The 22342-nt window shown below is 44.2% G+C and overlaps 1 protein-coding gene across 3 annotated transcripts in view; it reads right to left on the bottom strand.

The window, feature by feature from the left end:
• DDHD1 (DDHD domain containing 1) overlaps positions 1-22342 on the bottom strand; it is a 61554-nt gene that overhangs the window by 4981 nt on the left and 34231 nt on the right. For all 3 annotated transcript variants that reach the window (XM_030260345.4, XM_030260346.4, XM_072930581.1), the window contains 6 exons: positions 18330-18436; positions 17441-17547; positions 8401-8663; positions 6975-7050; positions 2920-3069; positions 1385-1637 (listed from right to left, as the gene is read on the bottom strand). In XM_030260345.4, the coding sequence (XP_030116205.2) occupies positions 1385-1637; positions 2920-3069; positions 6975-7050; positions 8401-8663; positions 17441-17547; positions 18330-18436 (956 nt within the window). The remainder of the gene's footprint in view (positions 1-1384; positions 1638-2919; positions 3070-6974; positions 7051-8400; positions 8664-17440; positions 17548-18329; positions 18437-22342) is intronic.

The raw sequence follows: 22342 nt of genomic DNA, 5'->3' as shown, positions 1-22342 counted from the left end.
TTTTTTTTCCCCATGAAGCAGAGTGGAAACTGTTAAATCACTGGAATGTTACTTCAGTAAGGAAGACAAGCATAAGGCAGCAACAGCATGAACTGCATCATCTCCCCCAAGCTTGGACTCCAATGCATGTAAACTGTTTTTTATTTCAAAGTCAATGCCAGCTGGGATTAAACCAAGCCAGACACCTACAGAACTCACTGAAACCATCCTCTGCCAGCAGGGATTTTGGGGGTTGGAGTAGAAGATCTCCAGAGGTCATTTCCAACCTCAGCCACTCTCTGATTCTGTGCAAGGGACAGGAATAGAATCATGGAGTGTTTTGGGCTGGAAGGGAGCTTAAAGCTCATCCAGTTTCAAATCCTTGCCATGGCAGGGACACCTTCCACTACCCCAGGGTGCTCCAAGCTCTGTCCAGCCTGGCCTTGGGCACTTCCAGGGATCCAGAGGCAGCCACAGCTGCTCTGGAAAGAAGCCTCCCCACCCTCACAGAGAATTCCTTCCCAATCTCCCATCCATCCCTGCCCTCTGGCAGTGGGAGCCATTCCCTGTGTCCTGTCCCTCCATCCCTTGTCCCCAGTCCCTCTCCAGCTCTCCTGGAGCACCTCGAGGCACTGGAAGGAGCTCCAAGGTCTCCCTGGATCCTCCTCTTCTCCAGGTGAGCAACCCCAGCTCCCATCCCATTTCCAGAGCCGAGTTTCCTTAGGACTGCACCCCAACCCCAGGGAGCAGCAAAGCCCCCTGAGATCTCCCATCCCCACCCAGGGACAGAGGGGACATTCCCTATTGGAGCTCTGGATGCTGAGAATTTCAGATTATCTATGCTGACAGAGTCTGACCCCCAAGAGAACTCTGCATTGACCTGAGGCCGTGGAGAAGCTTCCAGAATGGAATGGCAGAGCTGGGATTGTGGGGGTGGAGTTGAATAGAAGTGTGTGATATCACAGGGTGGGAAATTCAGAGTTTGGGGTTTTAGGATATAGTGATATATATGGAGCAAGATGGAGGTTTTAGGGTAGAGGCTGATCCTTCTTCTCCACCTTCTTCTCCATGGGTTTGGGTGGTTTTGTGTAATTGGATAAAAAAGTCCACATTGCAGGCATGGGTGGTTGGTTATTGGGTTAAAGGTAAAAATAAGTGAGGTGTCATTACTTAATCGGATATTTTAGCCTTATAAGACATATATATATAGAAAGACAGTTATCTGTTGTGCAGCTTGTCAGCAGGACTCTGCAAAATCACCACTTGTAACAAACACCCAAACCTGAACGCCAAACATCGTCCTGAGCGCCTTCAACCCCGACCTCAACAGAGGCAGAAAAAGAAGCCGAGAACGGGCAAAACAACCCAAAATCCCCTCCCAGCCCAGGGACAGAGGGGACAGTACCCAAGATGCTGGCTTTGCCGATGTTGGTGATGGACTCCCCGTAGTGGCGCCGCACCATGACCGGGGACGTGGCGGGGCTGGGCGCTGCCGAGGCGCTCTCGGGCTCCGGGGCTGAGGTAGGTTCTTTGCTGGGGTTGAGGAAACTTGGCTTCATGTGCTCGTAAGGGAGAGGGTTGGCCGTGTTGTACCAGTGGATCTGCACGGGTGAGATGTTGCTGTAGTGTTTCAGGATTAGGGGTTCTAACCTGTAAGCCTGAAAAGGGAAATCGGAGCAAAGATCAATCCTCGGAGTTCAGACTGGGAAAAAAAAAAAAAGAATTGGTTTTTCTTCCCATCCACAGCTCCCTCCAACCCCAAAACTAGAATCCCTCTCCTAAGCAAAGCCTAGACACAGTGGTGGGGTTATGGTGTGATTCACTTTTAGTTTCACAGCCTGGAAGATTTATCAGCTGCACAGGTGCTTATGAGCTCACTTTTGCACATCTCTGCAACACCTGTACTCCACGTTGTTACCAACACACAAGTTACTAACAGCTGGTTTCACTGAGAGAACAAACTGCATGTGAAGTTCAGCTGATTCTAACACAATAAACAGGAATTGGCTATGTAAACTTTTTTTTGGTTTTTTTGATGGCTCTTTGTTGATCCCTGCGCAAACCAGGAGCTATGTTTATTTAAAAATATTTTCCTGTTGATTATTTATTTATCTTTGTCCACTTATATGTAGAAAAGCATCTTGCATTTCTTTATTTTAAAACTAAGTGAAGTTACTATTTGCAGAGTGGAACCTATTGTCCCAGATAATCCAGGAAAATTCTGGAGCAGGTGGAGCTGAACGTGACCACGTCTGAATTGAAGTCTGAATATACTTAAATTCAGCTACTTCAAATAGGAAAGTATCCCCAAATTGCTGTTGTACATGAAATTCCAAATCCAATTTGCATCAGAGAAGTTACCAAGGGGATGCAGATCAAAGGCCCAGTAACTGATTTGGCAACAGCCAACACTGGCTGCTGTGGAATAAAGAAAAGACAAAGCTACACCAATAATCCCAAATACTATCAACAAACTTTTACTTGTAGGATCCTTTGGGGGGAAAAAAAGAAATCAGTCTTTGCTTTTCTATATTATCTTCTAAACTGCTTGTGAAGCCTTCTTTAACAGCAAAAATAGTTTTGGACAGATGATGTTTTAATGGGAGCCAGGAAGTTAAACACAAAATCCTTGTCTGAAAAAGGATTATTTCTTTGGGGGGAAAAAAAAAAAAAGAAGAATCAGAATAATCCCAAATCTTATGCTTATTACTATGAAAAGAGAAGCAAAATACATGTTATTTACAGCAATTATTTGTAGGAAATGTAATTCTACAGTTCCAAACCCCAAGCCATTGTGTAATAACCATTAACAAATAATCCTCTGCTGGAACACACTGGTGTTGACTCACACACTTTGAAGATCCCACATTACCCCAGAGCTTAAAAGCAGGCAAGGTAAAAAAAAAAAAAAAAGGCCAAAGACTGCAATGAAAGACTCACCACTGGATCTGTTGGGTGGAAAATGTTTAACAGGCGGTTACAGATGGTTCTGGGCAGGATGTGGTCCTGGCTGCCGCTGCTCCCGGGACGGATCCCACGCAAGGCCAGGAACACTGCCAGGGGGGATCCCATACAGAAGAAATTCTCAACCTGGGGAGAGATTTCATCCACGTTAATAAGGATGGAGAAGATGTTTCCTAACACGGCTGGATTTGATTTCTCTCTCCATTTCTTGGTTTCAACGGAGGGACTCAAAGTATTGGTTGGTCCAAATGTCGATAAATGAGGGTTAAACTGCCCTTGGCTGCTTGTTGAGAGTGCTAAACCCAAAAATCAAGTTGGATATTTGAACTCAGAGAGGTCCACCAGCACTGGAAAGGATGGAGCAAGAAGAGTTTGAAATGAATCTGATTTCTCCTGGAGCTTCCCAAACCTCCTCATTCTTATCCTAACCAAGTTCTCCATGATTTTCTTGCCACACACAGTGGTGTTGAGTGAACAGAATGGTGCTTGTCCCCAGTGCCACCAGTCCCAGGAGCAGGCACAGCCCACTGGGACACTCTGATGTCACCCAAAGCTGCTGTGACCTCACTCCCAAGTCCTGCCTGTAACACCAACTGAGCAAATCTGAGCTGCCACATCTGAGAAGTCACTGAACCTTCATTTTGGGGTCACTACAACCAACCTGAGGTCAGGATTCAACTCTGACCCCCCACTAGCAACCCTCAGGCATCGCCTCCTGAAGCCATCAAATGGAAAACTCAGTGGTAAAAGACATCTCCCCAAGTCAAAATTACCTTTCAACCTTTATTTTCTTACTTGAAAAATTAATTTTACCATCGTCAGATGCTCAGCCAGCAAGAGAAATTGCTGAATTCTTGCTGGGGGATCCTTGGAATGCCATGTGCCCTCCCTGTATGTCAGCACATGGAATGAGGGCATAGGAATAATGGTCCCTTTCATCTCTTGGATTCCAGTGCTGCACAAAACATTCCTCCTCCTCTGTCTTGGCACTGGTACCACCCCTCTTCCTTCCAAAAGAAGTCCTAACTCGATGGAAAAAGTAAAAATTAGACCTTCAGCATGGTTATTCCATGTGCCATGCAGCTCAGCACTGCTCTGTCATTAAAACTGTCACTTGGTGCAAAACTCTTTTCCTTTCCCCAGCCCAAGGTTTACACAGATCTTGTGTTTTGGCAGCTTGGACAAAAAGCTTTTTCATCTTCAAACACAACAGGAAGAGACATCCCCAGTGCAATCCTTTAAATTGAATAAGTAACCTCTAAACCTGTCCATCTGATATTCCTGTGTCAAGCATCTGAAAGGCACAATTATGGTTTTTCTGGGAAAACCCTCAAAATAGAATTGGTTTCAGTGGTTACATGGTGTGTGGCTTTTGTCCCACTGTTGTCCCATCATTTCTATTGATAAACAGTGCTGGAGTCCCCATCCCTGTAGGGATTTAACGTGGATGTGGCACTTGGGGACATGGTTTAGTGCTGGACAGATCTTTTTCAACCTTAATTCTATAATTCTTAATCCCAAATCCTTTACACTGCAGCCATTAGACTGTCAGTGATGTTGCAAGGTGGATGAAATCAGGCTGCTGTATTATAAAACCTAGTGGGAACAGAAGATCAAAATCTTTCTAGAAAATATTTATTAATTTTGGTGCTTCTCCTGCAATCAGGAGTGGGGCATTTTCCTGTAAATGTTCAAAAACACTGGAGATGTGTTTATGAAATGACCTTTGAGAGAACTCCTCTCCTGGTTATGATTCATAAACACAAGACTTAATGAATTTATTTGTATTTTAAGCAGAAGCTGAGCCAAGCATTCATCCATTCAAGTTAGCTCTGCAGTATTTATAATTAAGTGAAAAAAAAAAAAAGCTGAATGAGTCAACAGAAGTGAGGCAGCAGAGCCTCACATGGGACATGAGGTACAGGCTGGACCTTCCTCCAGAGGAGCTTCTGCAGCCTTGGCTGAGTGAGAAGTGCTGAGGAACCCTGAAGTCTTTTGGGCCAGGACATTGCAAGGCCAGATTTAAATGGATTTCCATGTCAGCCCTAAGGAGCAACTGTGCTGCTCTCCTCTTCCCTACCACGACTGAAATTCATCCTACAATAAAGAATTTCCTGTTTTCATACACCAGAGGCATGAAGGGGTTGGTGTCACACCATTCCCCATGTTCTTCTGCCCCTCACCCTTTAACTCCAACTCCTCTTACAAGGCTGGTGGGGAGCAGGCTGTGATTCTAAATCTTAAATTTACAATGGGGTGTTGGCTCTGCTTTTAACTCCCACTGCTCCTGTTGGTCCAGCAGGTAATTCCATTGTCCCACCTGAGGAGAAGCAGAGGAAGAGAGACAAAAGATCCCTCCCCTTCAAGTTCCCACTCTGGTGGCTTGTCCAGTATTTCATTAGAGTACAACACACCCCATATCTTCATGTTTTGTGGGGGTTTTCCTCCCTGTGAAGTCAATAATTTAATTTTCTCTAATATTAAGCACGCACCAAACAAACTGCTGTATTTCTTCTTGCATTTGTCTTGCCAAAAGCAACTTTGTGCTTCCTCACATCAAGCTCAACTATCCTTCATGTGGCACCAGTGACTCTTGGCCCATCCTGGGAACCCTAATTTTTTTTCCAGTCCCTAGAAGAGGTGGCATGAAGAGCCAAGGGATGGGTGGTTGGTTTCTGAACAAGGCTGTTCTCTTTCAACAAACCAGTCACCCTCAGTGAGCTGGACTGGTCTGCTGATGAGCAACCCTACTGCAGCCACTCTGCTGAAATCCTCCCTTGCCATCATTTCCATGGAAGGCTTCTCCCTCTGGAGCTCTGCCTCAAGCCATGGGAGTCACCAGTGTGAGGCTCCACAAAACAAAACATCTCCCTGCCAGGAAGGGCAAGAAAAAGGATGAACTGCAGTGGAAATGCTGCCTCAAGATTACAGATCCATCTCATCAATTCAGGTAGATAAAGTCATCTTTATCTAAAGTTTCTTCCCCCTTTCTTTCCCCCTCTCCATCTAAAAAGGAACTGTCCAAAAACCCCTCAGTTTAAAACCAACTGAGTGAAGAATTCTCTTTCTCAGAGCTGGGGGAAGACCAGCCTGACTCCAGCTTCCTTGATGGGAGAGATAATAGCCTGACACATGCTTTCAAGCAGTGATGAAAAGGAGAAGGCTGTGACAACATGAATTATGGCTGGTTTCCTCTTTTTTTATGGCTCAACATTGACCTTGGCTTCTAGAAGCCCTTCTGAACTCATAAGGAAAGAAAAATGGCAAGTTAAGAAACAATAATCCATTTTATTCTCATCTATCATGTCACATTTTTACGGTTTAATGCTTCAGGATGGAATTGAGCAACTAGAAAGCGTTGCACATCCCACCCAGGAGCTGGAAAATGCCTTTTCCCAAAGATAAGGAATTCTAGCAATTTGCACAGCTGATTAGCAAGCAATCTGCTTCGTGAGATTGAAAGTGTGCTAACTGTCAGAGCAGAATAATTTGGAAGGAAAATCCACTCCTGGAGGAAATTCAATCAGATTTGCTCAGAGATGTGACATGTAAGAAGGAGTCCCCAAGGAAGATGGATTATTCAGTGGAGAAGAAGTGAAACTGTTCAAAATACATGATTGATGTAATCAGCCAAATGGTTTTTACCTTCCCACAGAATTGTGTGTGTATAATAAATAGGTTTAGGTATTAAAGATATTTACAATCTAGACATTTACATATAATTTAATATAAACATATATAACAGAATCCCAGAATGGTTTGGGTTGGCAGGGACCTTTTAAACCTCCCACTAGACCAGGTTGCTCAAAATGTATTACAAATATAGAATTGCAATAAATAACAATAATCAATGAACATAACAACATTTTTACATATATCTACACACACTTCATCCAACATCCAAATTATTCTGCCAAAATCACCTCTAGAGACATGGGGAAAAAATTAAAAATAAGCAGAATGAGACACACTGCAGTTGCATTTTTACAGCAAGCAGAAAAATTCAGCAGAAACCTCTTAAACATACATACCTTAAATTTTAAGACAGGTGGTTTTGATATGGTGGATGCCTTTAACTCATGTAACCTCTCTTCTATCTCTCTCAACCTAGAAAATAGAGATCTTTCTGAGATCCAATAAAAAATGCAGCTTTAACCTCTCTGATCCAAACAGGCATTCCTGTGGGGTCCAACAGTTTTGTCTGCTGGGAAGAGAGAGTGATGGTGTCAGTATTTCCTGGAGCAGCTCAATTGATTAAGAATCAATGTCTGTTTAAGAATCAAATCCTGTTTCTCTGGCCTCAGAAGGAATCAATCAACACATGACAATTCCCCTGTTCACCACCCCAAGCATCTGCCCACCCTCCTTCCTCAGGAGCAGCTGCCTCACCTCCCATTTCCTTGGTGATTTTGCAGCCAAATCACCTGCTTTATTTGGTTTTAAACCCCCCAAACAACAACAAAACCATAGGAAATGGTCTGGGCATTATGGAATTCTGTATGGAGGTGGAATTTCTGGAGGATGGTGTCCCGCCCTTTCAACTCCCATGAAAAAAGGATGTTCACCTGCTTTTCTAGTTGGCCTGAATTAAAAAGGCAGCTACAATGCAAAGCACACATACGGATGGTAAAAGTGCTCCCAGTCCCAGTGAATCCCAGAGTTTACAGGGTGTCAGCAGTCTATTTTCCATCATTTCACACTGAACTGCTCACTGTTCTGTGCAGAAGTGCCAGTGTCAAATGAAACTTGGGATTTCTGTGGAAGCACTTCAGAGGATGCCTAAGGAGCTGGAGCGCGAGTGTGAAAGTGGCCATTTCTCCCTGATTATATGTTTGTGACATGCCTGAAGGGTCATCTTATCACTGCAACACTTCATTAGGTTTCTAAACTTCCCTTTTCTCAGAAATCCTGCACTGAGTCCAGCCCTGCAGCTGCCAGAGACATCCTGCACCCATCCCACATGAGACACATCCTGACTCTCACCACAGCAGGGCTGCTGCTCTGTTAATGCTTCCCAAGTACCACCAATACTCAGACTGCTTTCAGGAAGGAACCAAAAGCTCGTGATTCATGATTTGTCATGTCCCACATGAATGACTGATGTTGCTAATTTTAGATTCTCTAATGGGTGTCTCACAGCACCACAGTATCCCCAAATCTGGAAGTGTCCAAGACCAGACTGGATGAGACTTGGGAGTACCCTGGCATAGTGGAAGGTGTCCCAGCCCATGGCAGGGGGTTGGAGCTGGATGATCTTGAAGATCCCTTCCCACCCAAACCGCTCCATGAGCCTGTGTGGATTCAGAGCTCCCAGTGCTGTGTTCAGCATTTATCACCCAGCCCCAGCAGAAGAACACCAGGCACCAAAGATAACAGCCCTGGTGGGTCATGGAAACACCCAGAGGGTGTTCTCCAGGGGGTGTTTATCTCCTCTGACCCCTGGGAGTGGGGCATTACCGTTGTTTGGTCAGGTACAGCTCCTCCAGCAAACGCCGCTCCTCGTAGCTCATCCAACACTCCTCCAGCTCCTCCTCCTCCTTCTGCAGCAGCTGCTCATAGAGCCTGACTGGATTCCAGCCAGTCATGATGTCGTAGGTGATGACACAGCCCAGGGAGTGGGACACGATGGAGACCTTCCCTCCCTTCTCCTCGAACTCGGGGTTCCGGGAGCAGAAGAGGGAGTAGAGCCGGTTCAGCTCCTGCTGCAGCCCCTTCACCAGCTGTGAGGAGGGCACAGAGGGTTTAGCAGCCACATCTTATTGCTCCAGTTGATGTTCAGGAATGTTCCCCTCCCACACTGACCGTCTCCTGTTAAATCAGGCTGGGAAATGAGCTCAACCCCATGGCCAGCAGCAACTGTCTGGCTGATGGCCACTGGCTCCAGAGGCTCATCCCTCCCTCCAGAGCCACCAGCAGCCACCACACAGGACATGAGGAGACCCTAAAACTGCTGCCCTGCACGGCCCAAGGCATCACATTGAAATAAACACTTCGACAAATGAAACACTTCAACACTTCAGACACTTCAAGCTGTGCTTGAAGTAGTGAACAGAAGCCTCTGAGGTGAGCAACACCTGGTTTTCACTGTGATTGCTGGCACAGTGGTATTTCCCTTTTTGCTGCATTCTATTCCATTTCCTGCAGCACTGAGCAGAAGAGCGTTCCTCCAGTATCAAGAGGTTCAGCTCCTTTTTTAATTTGAGGAGGATGGAAGGAGCCTGAGCCACACATGATCTGGAATCAACTTGATGCCTTGTGAAGGCTGTCCTAGAGCAGGGGCTGGATGGAGCTAAAGAATAAAGCAGGGATTTATTAAAGGATCTCCTCCATGGATCCACCTTGGGCAGCACCAGAGCCCAGCCAGGGCTGCACCCAAATGAACCAAAATGGCCCCAAAATGCACGAGCGCTCCCGGGGGCTCTCCCTGGGATCAGTTCTGCTCCATTGGCACCTTGGAGTTCATTGTCCCATTCCAGCTTTAGCCCAGGCAGTCCCACCCTGCTTGTTTTTCTCTCTCCAGCCCACGGTGTTTGTGCTCCTGGGCTGAGATTTGGATCATTTGTCCTTGGTGCCCAGCTGGAGCAGGAATTGTTTTGTCTCCCTGCTCTGTGCAGAGAGCTCAGCATCCCCTGGTATGGAGCCCAGACCCACACACTAAAGCAGCACAGAATGTGAAAAATAGAAAAGCTAAACCTGAGGCATCACATCTCTGCCACAACCTTAGCATCCCCCTACTAAACAGCTCATACCCCCTTCTCCCTTTATCCCTGTCAGCAACAGGAGACTTTGAGAGGAATCCACTATATTGGATGTGCTCAGACACTGCAGTCAGAGCCTGGATGAGTTCTGGGAAAATATCCTCAAATTGCTTTTGTGTCTTAGCAAAACAGGCCTGAACTCATCGAGCCTTTCATTCTCCTCCCCACTGCTGAAAGGAGAGGCAGCTTCTTGTCCTCCTTCCCTTCCTACACCTGCACCTGCTGGAAGTTATTCCCAAGGAATCAGAATGAAGCAATTCTGCTAAAAATTGAAAAGCCTCATTTCAGGTAAGAGGATGATATGGGAGTAAAAACTGGCAAAAAATAGACAAACAGAGCCGGAATTTGCATATTTGATATAAACAATGCTTTAAAAGCCAGTTTTCTGGTTATAGGTTTCCAGGAGGGATTTTTGGGGAAAAGGAGGAGTGCATCACAGACTAATCCTGTAGTACTATAGCAGTAACTAAACAAATAAATAAATAAACATTGATCCTATGTTCATGGGGTCTCTGAGAAGCTTATCTGCTCCAAACCCTACACTGGTAGGATAAAAATGTACAGCTTCCCAAAAAGTATTTTAGAGAGAAATACTGGAAACCATGGAATTTGGGAACTGGTCAACAAAAAAACCAAACCAAAACAAAAACAAACAAACAAAAAAACCACAAAAAAAACCCCAACAAAACCCCAAACAAACCCAAAAAAAAACCAACCCCAAAAAAACACCAAACAAAAAAACCCCCAAAACCAAACAAAAACAAAAACAAACAAACAAAACAAAAAAACCCACCAAAAAAACCACAAAAAACCCGCCAAAAAAAACCAAACAAAAAGAAACAAACAAACAACAAAAGACCCCAAAAAACCCCCACCAAACAAAAAATCCCCCAAAACCAACAAAAAAAAAAAAAGAAAAAAAATCCCAAAATAACCACAAAAATACCCAACAAAAAAATCCCCAAATAAACAAAAACAAAACAAACAAACAAAAAAACCCCCAGCTTTGCCTGTGAAACTCAGCATGGAAACTCAGCATTGCTTCCAGGCTGTGGCAGGGAGGAGGACAAACAAGAGAGTGCAAATCATTCCCTTGTTAGCAAGGGGAAATTAAAGCTATGGAACATATAATTTCAGCATGATTTTTCAAGAGCCTGAGTCATTACTGAATATAAATATGAATGGCACCAGAAGTGCCAGCCTTTGAGACACATTTTACTGAGTGAGAATCCACACAACAAACCCTCTGCCTGCAGCACTGTGAGATGATTAACAGAGCCCTGCAGCAGCTTGGAGAAAGGAGTATCACAACACCCATTTTCAGGTATTTTTGACTGTGATGCTGCCTCTTCTTCCATTTGGGTCTGCACAGACTGTGGCCACAAACTTCCACACTTGAACAGGCAGAGGTTTCAGCAAGAGCTGGAAATGTCAATCAGGAGGAGCTGTGGCTGGCTGATATTCTCTCCACTTAAAAAGGTTTTGATTAAAACCCAGAACAAAATAGCAATAATCAGATAAAATCAAAGTGTTTGGGGATTCCTGCCAGGAATGGGTAAATAATCTTCTGGCATCATGGCATTTCCATTATAAAGATGTGATCTTGCAATCTGAGGGCATAAAACAGAGGATTTCTTGGAAAATCCTGTTAGGACAGTGAGTCCAGCCCTGTTTTTAATCCTCCTCCTCCTCCTTAAAATTTGCTGTTACTGGGAAATTCAGCACAAACATGGGCATAACTAAGAAATGGATTTCCAAATAGGTGCACATTTGCAATTTTGCAGACCAGAGTCCAAGCACTGAATTCAACCAAATCATCTGATGGAGATCATTCCTAAACTCCAAATCCTTCAGGTGACTGAGGAGTGGAAGGTCTGATGTGGGAAAGGCTCCAGATTTCCAGGCACTGGGAATGGTCTGCCAAAACCAGGAGCCCTCCACCTGCAGTGAGCACTTATGTGTGTTGGTGTCCTGCCAACAGTTCTGTGCCAGTCCTAAGATTAGAAACTGAACCTTTGTGGTGCAGAGTAAAAGAAAAAAAAGGAGAAAAATAAAAGGAACTGGAAAAAAAAAAAAAAATATTTGTTTCAAGTCTCAGCTTAAAACCTGCTTGGTTTAGCAGTATATGAAATTAAAGTAATATTTACTGGGGGATGGTGTTTAAGGTCCCTTCCAATCCAAGCCATTCTATGATTTAATCCTGATTTGTTTTCTTAGTCTTAAAAAGTATAAAATATTCCAACTTGTGAAAAAAGTTTGAACAGGGTTTTAGTCCAATAAATGCAACATGAACTGCCTTCAAATCTTTTGTAGTTACAGCTTGCTATGTTCTAAAAGTGAATGTAAAAATACTTCTAAAACCACTAAGTGGCCTTACATTGCCTAAAATCAGTGAATTTCTTCGTTGGATTTAAACATGAAAAATATGACTGCCTATCAAATTTTCTCTCCTAAATGGCATCACTGTGATAAATTTTCTTAAAGCTGATCTTTTTATGCACAGCTTGTCTTTCTACTCCCTCTGAAGGGTCTTGATTAAAGGTTCACTGTTAAATAAAAAAACCAAAAAAAACAAAACAAAAAAAAACCCCAAAACAAAAAAAATCAAAATAACTCCCTCCTCAGCCTCCCAAACCCAGGACATCCAAGTGGCTGCTCCATGTCTGCACCTCATGGTTGGGTTAGAGGTAATGGGTGCCTCATCCTGAGCTTGCTGACAGCTTCTCCTGCTCCCACTGCAGCTCCATCCAAGGAATTCCTGCTGAAATCAGCCCTTTTCCCACTGCTTGCCCTGCTGCTCCTGCCAGCCCCAAACCTCAGCACCTGAAAACAAATTCTGGTTCTGCCTGAAAACAGGAGAGCAGGAATCACCCAAAACCTCCCAGGAATGGTGGGAACAGGGGGATGCAGCATGAGCAGATTCCTCTCTCTCTTTGCAGCTCCTCACTTCTATCCTCCCTCCCAATTCCCAGCTCATTTTGGGGGCAGTGGGAGCTGTTTCTCCATCCCAGCTCTCCACAGGGCTTTCCTTAAAAAGAGCCTGGAGATTCCTTGAGTTTCCTAAACCAGGGATTGTGGGTTCAGTCCCATCTGGGTCAGCAGAAACTGATGCCTTGTGAAGGCTGCCCTGGTGTTACAGAATAAATCAGGGATTTATTAAAGGATCTCCTCCATGGATCCACCTTGGGCAGCACCAGAGCCCAGCCAGGGCTGCACCCAAATGAACCAAAATGGCCCCAAAATGCACGAGCGCTCCCGGGGGCTCTCCCTGGGATCAGTTCTGCTCCATTGGCACCTTGGAGTTCATTGTCCCATTCCAGCTTTAGCCCAGGCAGTCCCACCCTGCTTGTTTTTCTCTCTCCAGCCCACGGTGTTTGTGCTCCTGGGCTGAGATTTGGATCATTTGTCCTTGGTGCCCAGCTGGAGCAGGAATTGTTTTGTCTCCCTGCTCTGTGCAGAGAGCTCAGCATCCCCTGGTATGGAGCCCAGACCCACACACTAAAGCAGCACAGAGTGTGAAAAATAGAAAAGCTCCAACCTGAGGCATCAGCCCAACCCATTTCACCACCTCCTGAGGCTTCTCCCACAGACTAAACAAGCTCAAATACCTCCCAAAAGAATAAATGAGGCAGCAGTGGATCGAGTTGATGTTTTTCCCTGTCAGCTGCTCTGCTCCATCACCCCCAGCTCCTCCAGAGGGAGCAGGGAAATGCAGCACCTTTACCTGTCTGCTTCTGAGCAGACCTAGCACTGTAACAATGGGAACAATTCCTATTTCTTCCAGAAAAGCTGCATCAAATCCCATCCTCCCAGCTGGCCCTCATTTACCATCAGCCTGAGGACACTCAAATATTTCAAAGAAAGGGCCTGGAGTGAAAGGACCAGGGGGAATGGCTTCCCACTGACAGAGGGGACTATTGATGGGATTTTGGGAAGGAATTCCTGTCTGTGAGGGTGGTGAAGCCCTGGCACAGGTGCCCAGAGCAGCTGTGGCTGCCCCTGGATCCCTGGGAGTGTCCCAGGCCAGGCTGGGCTTGGAGCAGCCTGGGATGGTGGAAGGTGTCCCTGCCCATGGCAGGGGTTTGGAATGAGATGGGCTTTAAGATTCCTCCAAACACAAACCATTCTGAGATTATCCCTCTCTATCAGCTGAAGTTTTGCCAATAAATCCTCCTTGCAGGAAACTCAAGCCTGCAGGATCAAGTTGCTCAGAAGGCAGCAGCTCATATTCAGATTAACTGAGGTTAGAAGCTCTCTGCCCTTCAGAAACCAAATTAAAGGCAGAGTAAGGAATGCACATCCATGGGGAGCTGGCTTGATTGAGGGCCATGCAATTCCAGGGGGAAGGCAAAAACCAGAGAGCTGACCAAGGAGCAGGAGGCTGGAGTTGATGAGGCCAAAATGCCCTTTGCTATTCCAGTTATGTGCCTGTCTGGCACATGGCTTCCAAGAAATCAAAAAATAACAGCCTACCCCATCCATTCAGGAATCCTGAATTGGCACAGGGCTGGGTTTTGCAAAATGGGGAGTCTGAGTCAGGTGACACGTCCCTGTCACCTCAGGCTGAAGAACACTGATAAAAAGGGCAGCAGAATCACGTATTTTATCACCTCCTGGGTGTGGGGCAAACCTGAACTGCTGGATCATGATGGGAACATGAAATTGTGGAAGGAGGGAGACATCCAGAGCTGCCAAGATGTGTATCAATAATTTACAGAATTACAATTAGCCTGCAAGTAAGTACAGGGAAGATCAGTAAAAAAAAAAAGGCACTTAACAGTAGAATGAAGGTGAGAACTCTGCATTTACTATGCAACAATTAGTCTTTCTAATCTCTGCTGCAACCATTTATTATTAAAGAAATATGAAGCTACAGTGACACAGATGTGAAAGGAAGTCCCCCTCTGAGGACACTAAAACCCAAGATTATGTTACCACAGAGGGACCAGCAAGGTCAGGTGAAATGACTTGTTCATTTAGAAATAGTCCTGTGTGCATCAGAATATCAATTTATTGCTTTTTCTTACATCTGGGTAACGCTTGAAGAGGGGTTTGGTACAGAGGAGGATACAGCAGAGTTCTCTCCCACAGCTGAATCTGACTGGGATGTTCACAGGGCTGTGCTCAATTATTCACTAATGCCTGCCTGGTATCACATCACATCACATGCCAGGAGTCAGAGGCACCTTTTGGATATTTTCCTGCCATACTGGAGAAGAAACAATAGCTGAAATCAGAGAGGGGGTGACCCTGCAGGCTCTGGGAGGGCTCAGATGAGCAGTGCAGGGCCCCTGGGACAGCTCTGTGACACCAACAGGACAAAGCTCCTTCCCCTGGGAGGAGAGAGGGGATGCCACTTGCAAACCCCTTCATCAGCTGCCTAAAGAGTGCTCAGGAGCTTTAAAGAAGAAAAAAGAAAAGGGGAAAGAAAATTCCTATCCAAGCATTGTGCCCAAAATGCCAGCAGGGTCCTGGGCTGCCCCCTGGCACTGAGGGGAGCAGGGAGAGGATTCTGTCCCTGCCTTGGGCACAGGAGTGACCTGTCACTGGGGGTCACTTGGGATCCTCTGCCAGCTCTGGGCTCCCAGCAGCAGGAGAAGCTGCTGGAGAGAGTCCAGAGGAGCTGCTCCAAGGGCTGGAGCCAGGCTGGGAGAGCTGGGAATGTTCCCCTGGAGAGGAGAAGCTCCAGGGAGAGCTCAGAGCCCCTTGCAGGGCCTGAAGGGGCTCCAGGAGAGCTGGAGAGGGACTGGGGACAAGGGATGGAGGGACAGGACACAGGGAATGGCTCCCACTGCCAGAGGGCAGGGATGGGTGGGAGATTGGGAATTGGGAATTCCTGGCTGGGCTGGAATTCCCAGAGCAGCTGTGGCTGCCCCTGGATCCCTGGAAGTGCCCAAGGCCAGGCTGGACAGGGCTTGGAGCAGCCTGGGACAGTGGAAGGTGTCCCTGCCATGGCAGGGGTGGAATGGGATGAGCTTTAAATCCCTTCCAACCCAAACCAGGCTGGGATTCTGTGGCTGCTCCCTCTTCTCCAGGAGCTCACCACATTCCTCAGTTTATTTCCCAGGGGCACAGGAGCTCCTTCTGAGCTCCTTTACTGAGTTCCTTCTGAGTTCCTTTGAGGATTTCTGGGTGGAAAGCACTGGAAGTAGCCAGAGTACACAAAGAATTGTGTTGGGGTGATAAAGCAGTGAGCAGGGACACAAATTCTGAGCATTGTGTGAATCCTCAAAGACAAGGCACATTTCTGAGCTGGAAGGAGCAAAGGGGCACAAGAAAAACACACTGGAGATGGGAAAACCATCCAGAGGAATGCTCCATCTGACACTGTTGTATCAAACTCTGCAAAGTTAGGTCACAGAAAATAAAATGGGATAAGGAAGAGTAACTTGAGCATAGTGTTGCAAACATTTCAAGGAAATCAATTTAATTTGATGAAAAAAGCCAACTGAGTATTTTGTAATCAGATCTGAGCACGCTCCTTTTGTGTCAGTTCTCACACCCAGGGGATGGTGATAAACCTGTAAAACTGCAATTCTACTGAGCAATGAATTAAATTTTCATGCATTGCTGGCCAGCACACCTGAACTTTACTCACTAATCCATTTCCCATAAGAAGTCCACAGACATGCCAAGCCTCTAATGCAGTTTAAAAATATCTGTTTTCAAGCTGCCAGAGAAATTTCCACAAAAATTTGTGTTGGCTTCAGGCACACAACAGACAGGGAAACCTGAGGGACAGCGGAGAGCCCTGATCAATGAATTCTGCATTGCTGAGCAGGAAGGGAGGTACAGATTTCGGTTTGAAAATTGTGTTGCCAGTCTAAAGGACTTAAACACACCTAATTTGACATTTAATACCCAGGTAAGACTTAAAATTCTCACCTTGCCCCAGTCTAACCATGCTCAGGGTAGCAGGGCTGCAAAAGGATGAACACTACTCCATACATAACACAGCCAACACAGAAAAAAGCTACAATTCCTGCAGAAATTAATCCTAAAATAGCCCTACAGGGCTTTTCCAATAAGTGTGATACACAAAGGATGCTACTGGGGTGAAGCACTGTCCATGCTTTATGGGCTATTTCATTTATTCAGGTTATTATCATTTATTCAAGGCTTATCATTATTTACAGGCCACTGTAATTTATGCTCATATTCCTGGCTTTTCTCCTATGATTAATGGGGTCACTCAGCAGCTACACAGATGGGTCAATGTAGGATGGGAGCATCCAGGATATGAACAGACCCCTAATGAATGGAGTAACTGGGGATCATTTGGGATTCCCTGCAAGGCAAGAGCACACAAATGCATTCAGACTGGCCTGGGCACATTTGCTGCCATCCCATCTGTCCTCAGAAACAGCAGAAATGAAGTGACAAACACCCATGGATTTTGTCAGAGGTAAAAAGAACCTCAGCTCCATAGACTCCCGTTGCTCTAGATATGCAGAAATTCAGAACATTAAATCCCCATTTCTCAGCTGTTGATACAGAAGCATTTTAGACATTTCTGCTCTGAATAAATGAGGAGTTGTACTTTTTGCTGTCTTTCCTCTCCTCTCACCCTTAAAACTCTGATTCCTGTGGGTGACCATGACACCCCTACAAAGTGTTAACACCCTTCACGCAGGTTTTCCTTAGAAAGGAACTTTCCTGACATTCCCAAATGCAGGTTTTTTTCAGCCTCGATGCCCTGCTCTAGGGAATTTACAAAAAACCACATTTCCCACACTCACCTCATCCCTGTAGAGAGGACTGGTGTAGTACATGATGTCCATGGCACTGCTGTTGAGCATATCCCGTAAGCCCCGCACCTTGTCTGGAGTTATGGAGTCCACAGTGTCTGGGAAAAATAAAAAAAAGGGATTTAAATGACATCCAGCAGTGTGGCAAGCACATTTCTCTCCCTCTCAGGATTTTTCATAGAGGTGCACAGAGAGAAATGAAAGAGAAAACAATTTCTATTTCTGCTCCTTGTTTTTCCCATGTGGAATGTGTTTGGAGAATTGTTTACCTGGGGTGATTGCTTGGTTGGATTCTGGTGAGGATTGTTTGAGCCTGATGGCCAATCCAACCCAACCCAACCCAACCCAATCCAACCCAATCCAACCCAACCCAATCCAATCCAACCCAACTCAACCCAATCCAACCCAATCCATTCCAATCCAATCCAACCCACCTGGGGCTGGACTCTCAGAGAGGGTCATGAGTTGTGTTAGAGATAGAGAAAGTAGTATGCAGTTTTAATATCCTCCTTTTATATAATATATTAATATATTTTAGGATAGTTATAATAAAGAAATAATTCAGCCTTCTGAATTGAGTCAGACATTGTCATTTCTTCCCATTGGGTTTGCCTGCATTTACAATAAGGAGAATGATGAAACAGAATCATGGAATGGTTTGGCTTGGAAAGGACCTTAAAGATCACCCAGTGCCACCCCTGCCACGGCAGGGACACTTCCCACTGTCCCAGGCTGCTCCAAGTCCCAATTTCCAACCTGGCCTTGGGCACTGCCAGGGATGGAAATGTTCAGAGCTGTGCAAACAAAACCACACAAAAAGCACAATCAGAGCACACAGATGAGATTTCTGGGGAGAACTCAGAAGAACAGAGTCCTGTACCTCCATCAAGGGTCAGCTTTGATCTCCACTCCACTGGAAGGAATTCCACGTGTGTTGCAAGGTTGGAAAAATACTTTTCTTCCACTTTTCTTGCTGTATCTCGCATCCTGCAACAAAGAAATGAGTGTTTTCCTGTGCAGACTACTCTTGGCACAACACATTGCCTGAATTACTGCTTTTCCACCCCTAGTAAAATAATGTAATTCCCTCAATTTCAAGGTTTTATTATGAAATGCTTCAACTCCTATACAATAAAAAAATTCTGTGCATTGTATGCTCAAAAGAGTCTGAATGTATCAGTCTGGGCTTAACACAATCCACCTAAATTCGACTCAAAGGTATCTGCTAATTCTGGGGGGGTTTGGGGCTGACTGTGAAAGGGAAGGATTAGAAAATAAGAAAAGAATTAGAAAATCAGAAAATAGAAAAATTAAGAATTTCACCTCTGCTTTGAAATCTAGAATCCACTGAAATCAACCATTTGATCAGTATAGAAGGAAGACAATTCAGTGCTTTTAAACACAAAGAAAACTCTTAAAAATATGGCTTGAAAGAGCAGAATTTAAATTTAATTTTACATACTGAATTGGAAGGCTTGAGAGCTCCAAGGGTGAGAAACAGGATCACTTGTGAGTGTTTCAACTTGCAGGAGCAGATGGAGAGGCTTTTAAAAGACTTTTCATTTTTACAGCATATCTGAACATGAACATTGCTGAACCTCTCTCAAGGGACGAGAAAAACTTAAAATACCTCAATTCCAAAATATCTCTCTGTTGTTTGGGGGAAAATGGGAATAATGGTAAGTTACGTTATTTAAAAAATATTACTTTATTTGTGCTGTGTGGAAAACCCATCATTGAAAAAGGAAAAGCAGCAATAAATCAGACAAAATATTAAATATCTAGGCATTCTATAAATAATGAGAACCTTTACCTTTGAACAGCTCATCTTTAAAACAATACCCCAACGTTAACATAACCCATAAACACAACTGTAAAAAAAGCTTGTGAAGAATAGGAGAGATTTCCCAATAACAGATTTCCCCAAGCAGATGCAATTTGTAAAAATTAAGAACCACAAATGAACTATTTTCTTGTAGAGAAATCCCCATGACATTAACAACAGGGACTTCTCTCCCTAAGTAAACTAAAGAAAGATTATTTTAGAGGTAGTAAACTGACTAAAATTTTATTTCTTTACATCATCAGTAAAAAAAGAAAAGGTTGTAGGAGAAGGAGAAGTATCCTAAAGGTTTTGTTCTAATTCTTATTACTCTTTCTTTTAATTAATATTAATAAATATTTCTTTATACGCTTTTAAAGTTTTAAACCTACTTTACCTGTCTCCTAGCCCTACCTCACAACAGGCAGTAAATGAGTGCATTCTAGTAAGTACACTGATAATTAACCAACACTAAACCCACCACACTCATTAGGACATTAACCAAAAAATCTCAAATTAACAAACCAAAACCTCTACAGTCACTCAGCATCCAAAGCAAGGAACTGTTTTCTTTTCCTTTCTTTCCTACAACAGTATTCCTATTTTTGAAGATGAGCACAACAAACCAAATCCACGTTCCCAGTTCCAAGCATCAAGTTTTTTTTATTTATTTCAATGTTTCAATGTGTTTTTTGCCCTATTTTCAAAGCAACCCCCTTTTAATGAATTCTACAACCACAGGCACATCTTCCACCTGTCCAAATGGTTTTTAGTGAATTTAATCCCTGAGCTGAGGCACTTTCCTGGGTGCATTAATGCTCCTCTGCTCTTCAGAAGTGAGCCAGTTGAGGATAAATCACTCCCAACACCTGGGACAGGAATTGCTTCAGCTGCTCCATGTGCTGGGCATTCCTGAACTATCCAAAAATCCTATGTGGATAACTCTGCCAAAAGCCCTGTTTTGACAAAGTTGGAAAGGGTATGAAAGTCAATAGTTTGGAAAAAAATCAAATAATTTCCTACACTTACCTCTTCTCCTTTTTTTTTTTTTTTTTTTTTTTTCCCAGGAAAAGCTCATTTTGCTACTAAAAAACCAGATTAATCCTGTACCACACTATTGAGAGAGGCAGTGAAAACACTCTTCCATCACTGACACTTATTTTCTGAGGAAAGAAAAGAAAAAAAGGAGGAATGTGGAGGAAAAAGGGGGGAAGGGAAATGAAATGGGGAAAGGGGGAAAGAAAAGTTGGGGAAAGGGGGAAAAGGAGAAAGGAATAAAAGGGGGAGAAAAGGAAAAAAGGGGGGAAGGAAAAAAGGGGGGAAGGAAAAAAGAGGGTAAAGAGAAAAAAGGGGAAAGAGGAGAAAAAGGGGGAAGAGAAAAAAATGGGGAAGAAAAGAGGAGGAAGGAAAAAAGGGAAAGGGAAAAAATAAGGGAAAGGAAAGAAGGAGGAAGGGACAAAAAGTGGAAAGAGAAGAAAAGGGGGGAAGGAAAAAAGGGGGGAAGGCAAAAAGGGGGAAGGGAAAAAAGGGGGAAGGGAAAAAAGGGGGAAGGGAAAAAAAGTAGGGAAAGTAATAATTGGGGAAAGGAAAAAAAAGCAGAAGGAAAAAAGGGGGGAGAGAAAAAGGGGGAAAGGGAGAGAAAAAGGAGGAAAGGGAGAGAAAAAGGAGGAAAGGGAGAGAAAAAGGGGGAAAGGGAGAGAAAAAGGGGGAAAAGGAGAAAAAAAGGGGGAAAGGGAAGTAGCATCCTTTACATCCTTTTTTCCAAAGCAGTAACTGCAGGCCTGTGCAAACACCAAGAAATGCAACTGCTCAGCATCTCTATTTTTAAAGTCTGGTGTGACTGCATTCCTAATCTCCTGGATTCTTGTCCAAAGAGATGGCAAAGGTTTAAATAAAGCAAAATATCCTTCCCATGATAAAGGAAAAGAAAATTCAGCAGGAGGATCTGCTTGAATCAGGGTTGATTTAAGGCCTGATCTCGCTGCCACCCCCACACACAACAGGACATGTGAGAGTCCAACTCCAGCATGGAAATTCTGGATTATAAAGGAGATAAAATTCCAGTGAATATATGAACATTCCTGGAGTCCCTGAGTGAGCAAAATAAAGGAGATTTTTGAAAATGCCCACAGCTCCTTGGTATTGCCAAGTCAGCTTCACTTTCTCTGCATGAAGGAGGTGGTTTTGGCTGGAATAAAGTTAATTTCCTTCCTGGGAGCTGGTATAGCATGATTTGGATTTAGGATGAGGATAATGTTGATATTTTGATTGTTTTGGTTGTGCTCACCCTAAATCAGGGACTTTTCAGTGTCTCATGCTCTGCCAACAAGGAGCTGCAGAAGAAGCTGGAGGAGAATATGGCCAGACTTATTTCTGGATTTTCTTCATTACTATTATTAATATTATTATCATCTGGATTAATTCCCCGATTATTATTATTATTTTGATTATTTAACAGTTCTCATCTCAACCTATGGGTTTTTTTACCCTTTCCCAGTTCTCCTCCTCATCCCACTGCAGCTGCAGGCTGGGGTTAAAGCTTGACACCAGCAAAGAGGAATTCAGAAACAGTAAAATTAAGGAGGAAATTAGCCAAACAGCAAATTAAAGCTGCTCAGCTTAAAAGCAGTAAAAGCATAGAAATATTGTCTGAACAAAGCACAGAATTTTACACAGCAGCAACTACTTGAAGTGAAGGAAATGGTAAATAACCTGATCCTATCACAGCAGGAAAAACCATCCCTATTATTTATTATTACCAGTAAAAGCTGGAAATATTGTGGAGGAACAGCTATTAGACATCCCTAAATATTTCAGTCTTTAAATATAACAATTACAGAGCTTTTTGCCATTTGAAAGGGTCCAGTTCTTACTAAAGCTGTTCACAAACTGACACAGAGAGCTTTTCTTAATAAAAGTCAAAGCAAGAAACAGGAGTTTGGAGAAAATAATGTGGCCTTGCAATTCTGCCAAACCTTTTGGGAAAAGCTTCAGGTCTCCCCTGCTAAAAACTCTGCTGGCTTTGTGTCTTCATCCAGAACTTTGGAAATGTCAAGGCTGGTTGGACTCAG

This window comes from Taeniopygia guttata, chromosome 5 (genome assembly GCF_048771995.1).
Source record: "Taeniopygia guttata chromosome 5, bTaeGut7.mat, whole genome shotgun sequence".
Classification (NCBI taxonomy): domain Eukaryota; kingdom Metazoa; phylum Chordata; class Aves; order Passeriformes; family Estrildidae; genus Taeniopygia; species Taeniopygia guttata.
The sequence above is the reverse complement of the archived record's forward strand: the minus strand, read 5'-3'. Positions and strand labels throughout refer to the sequence as shown.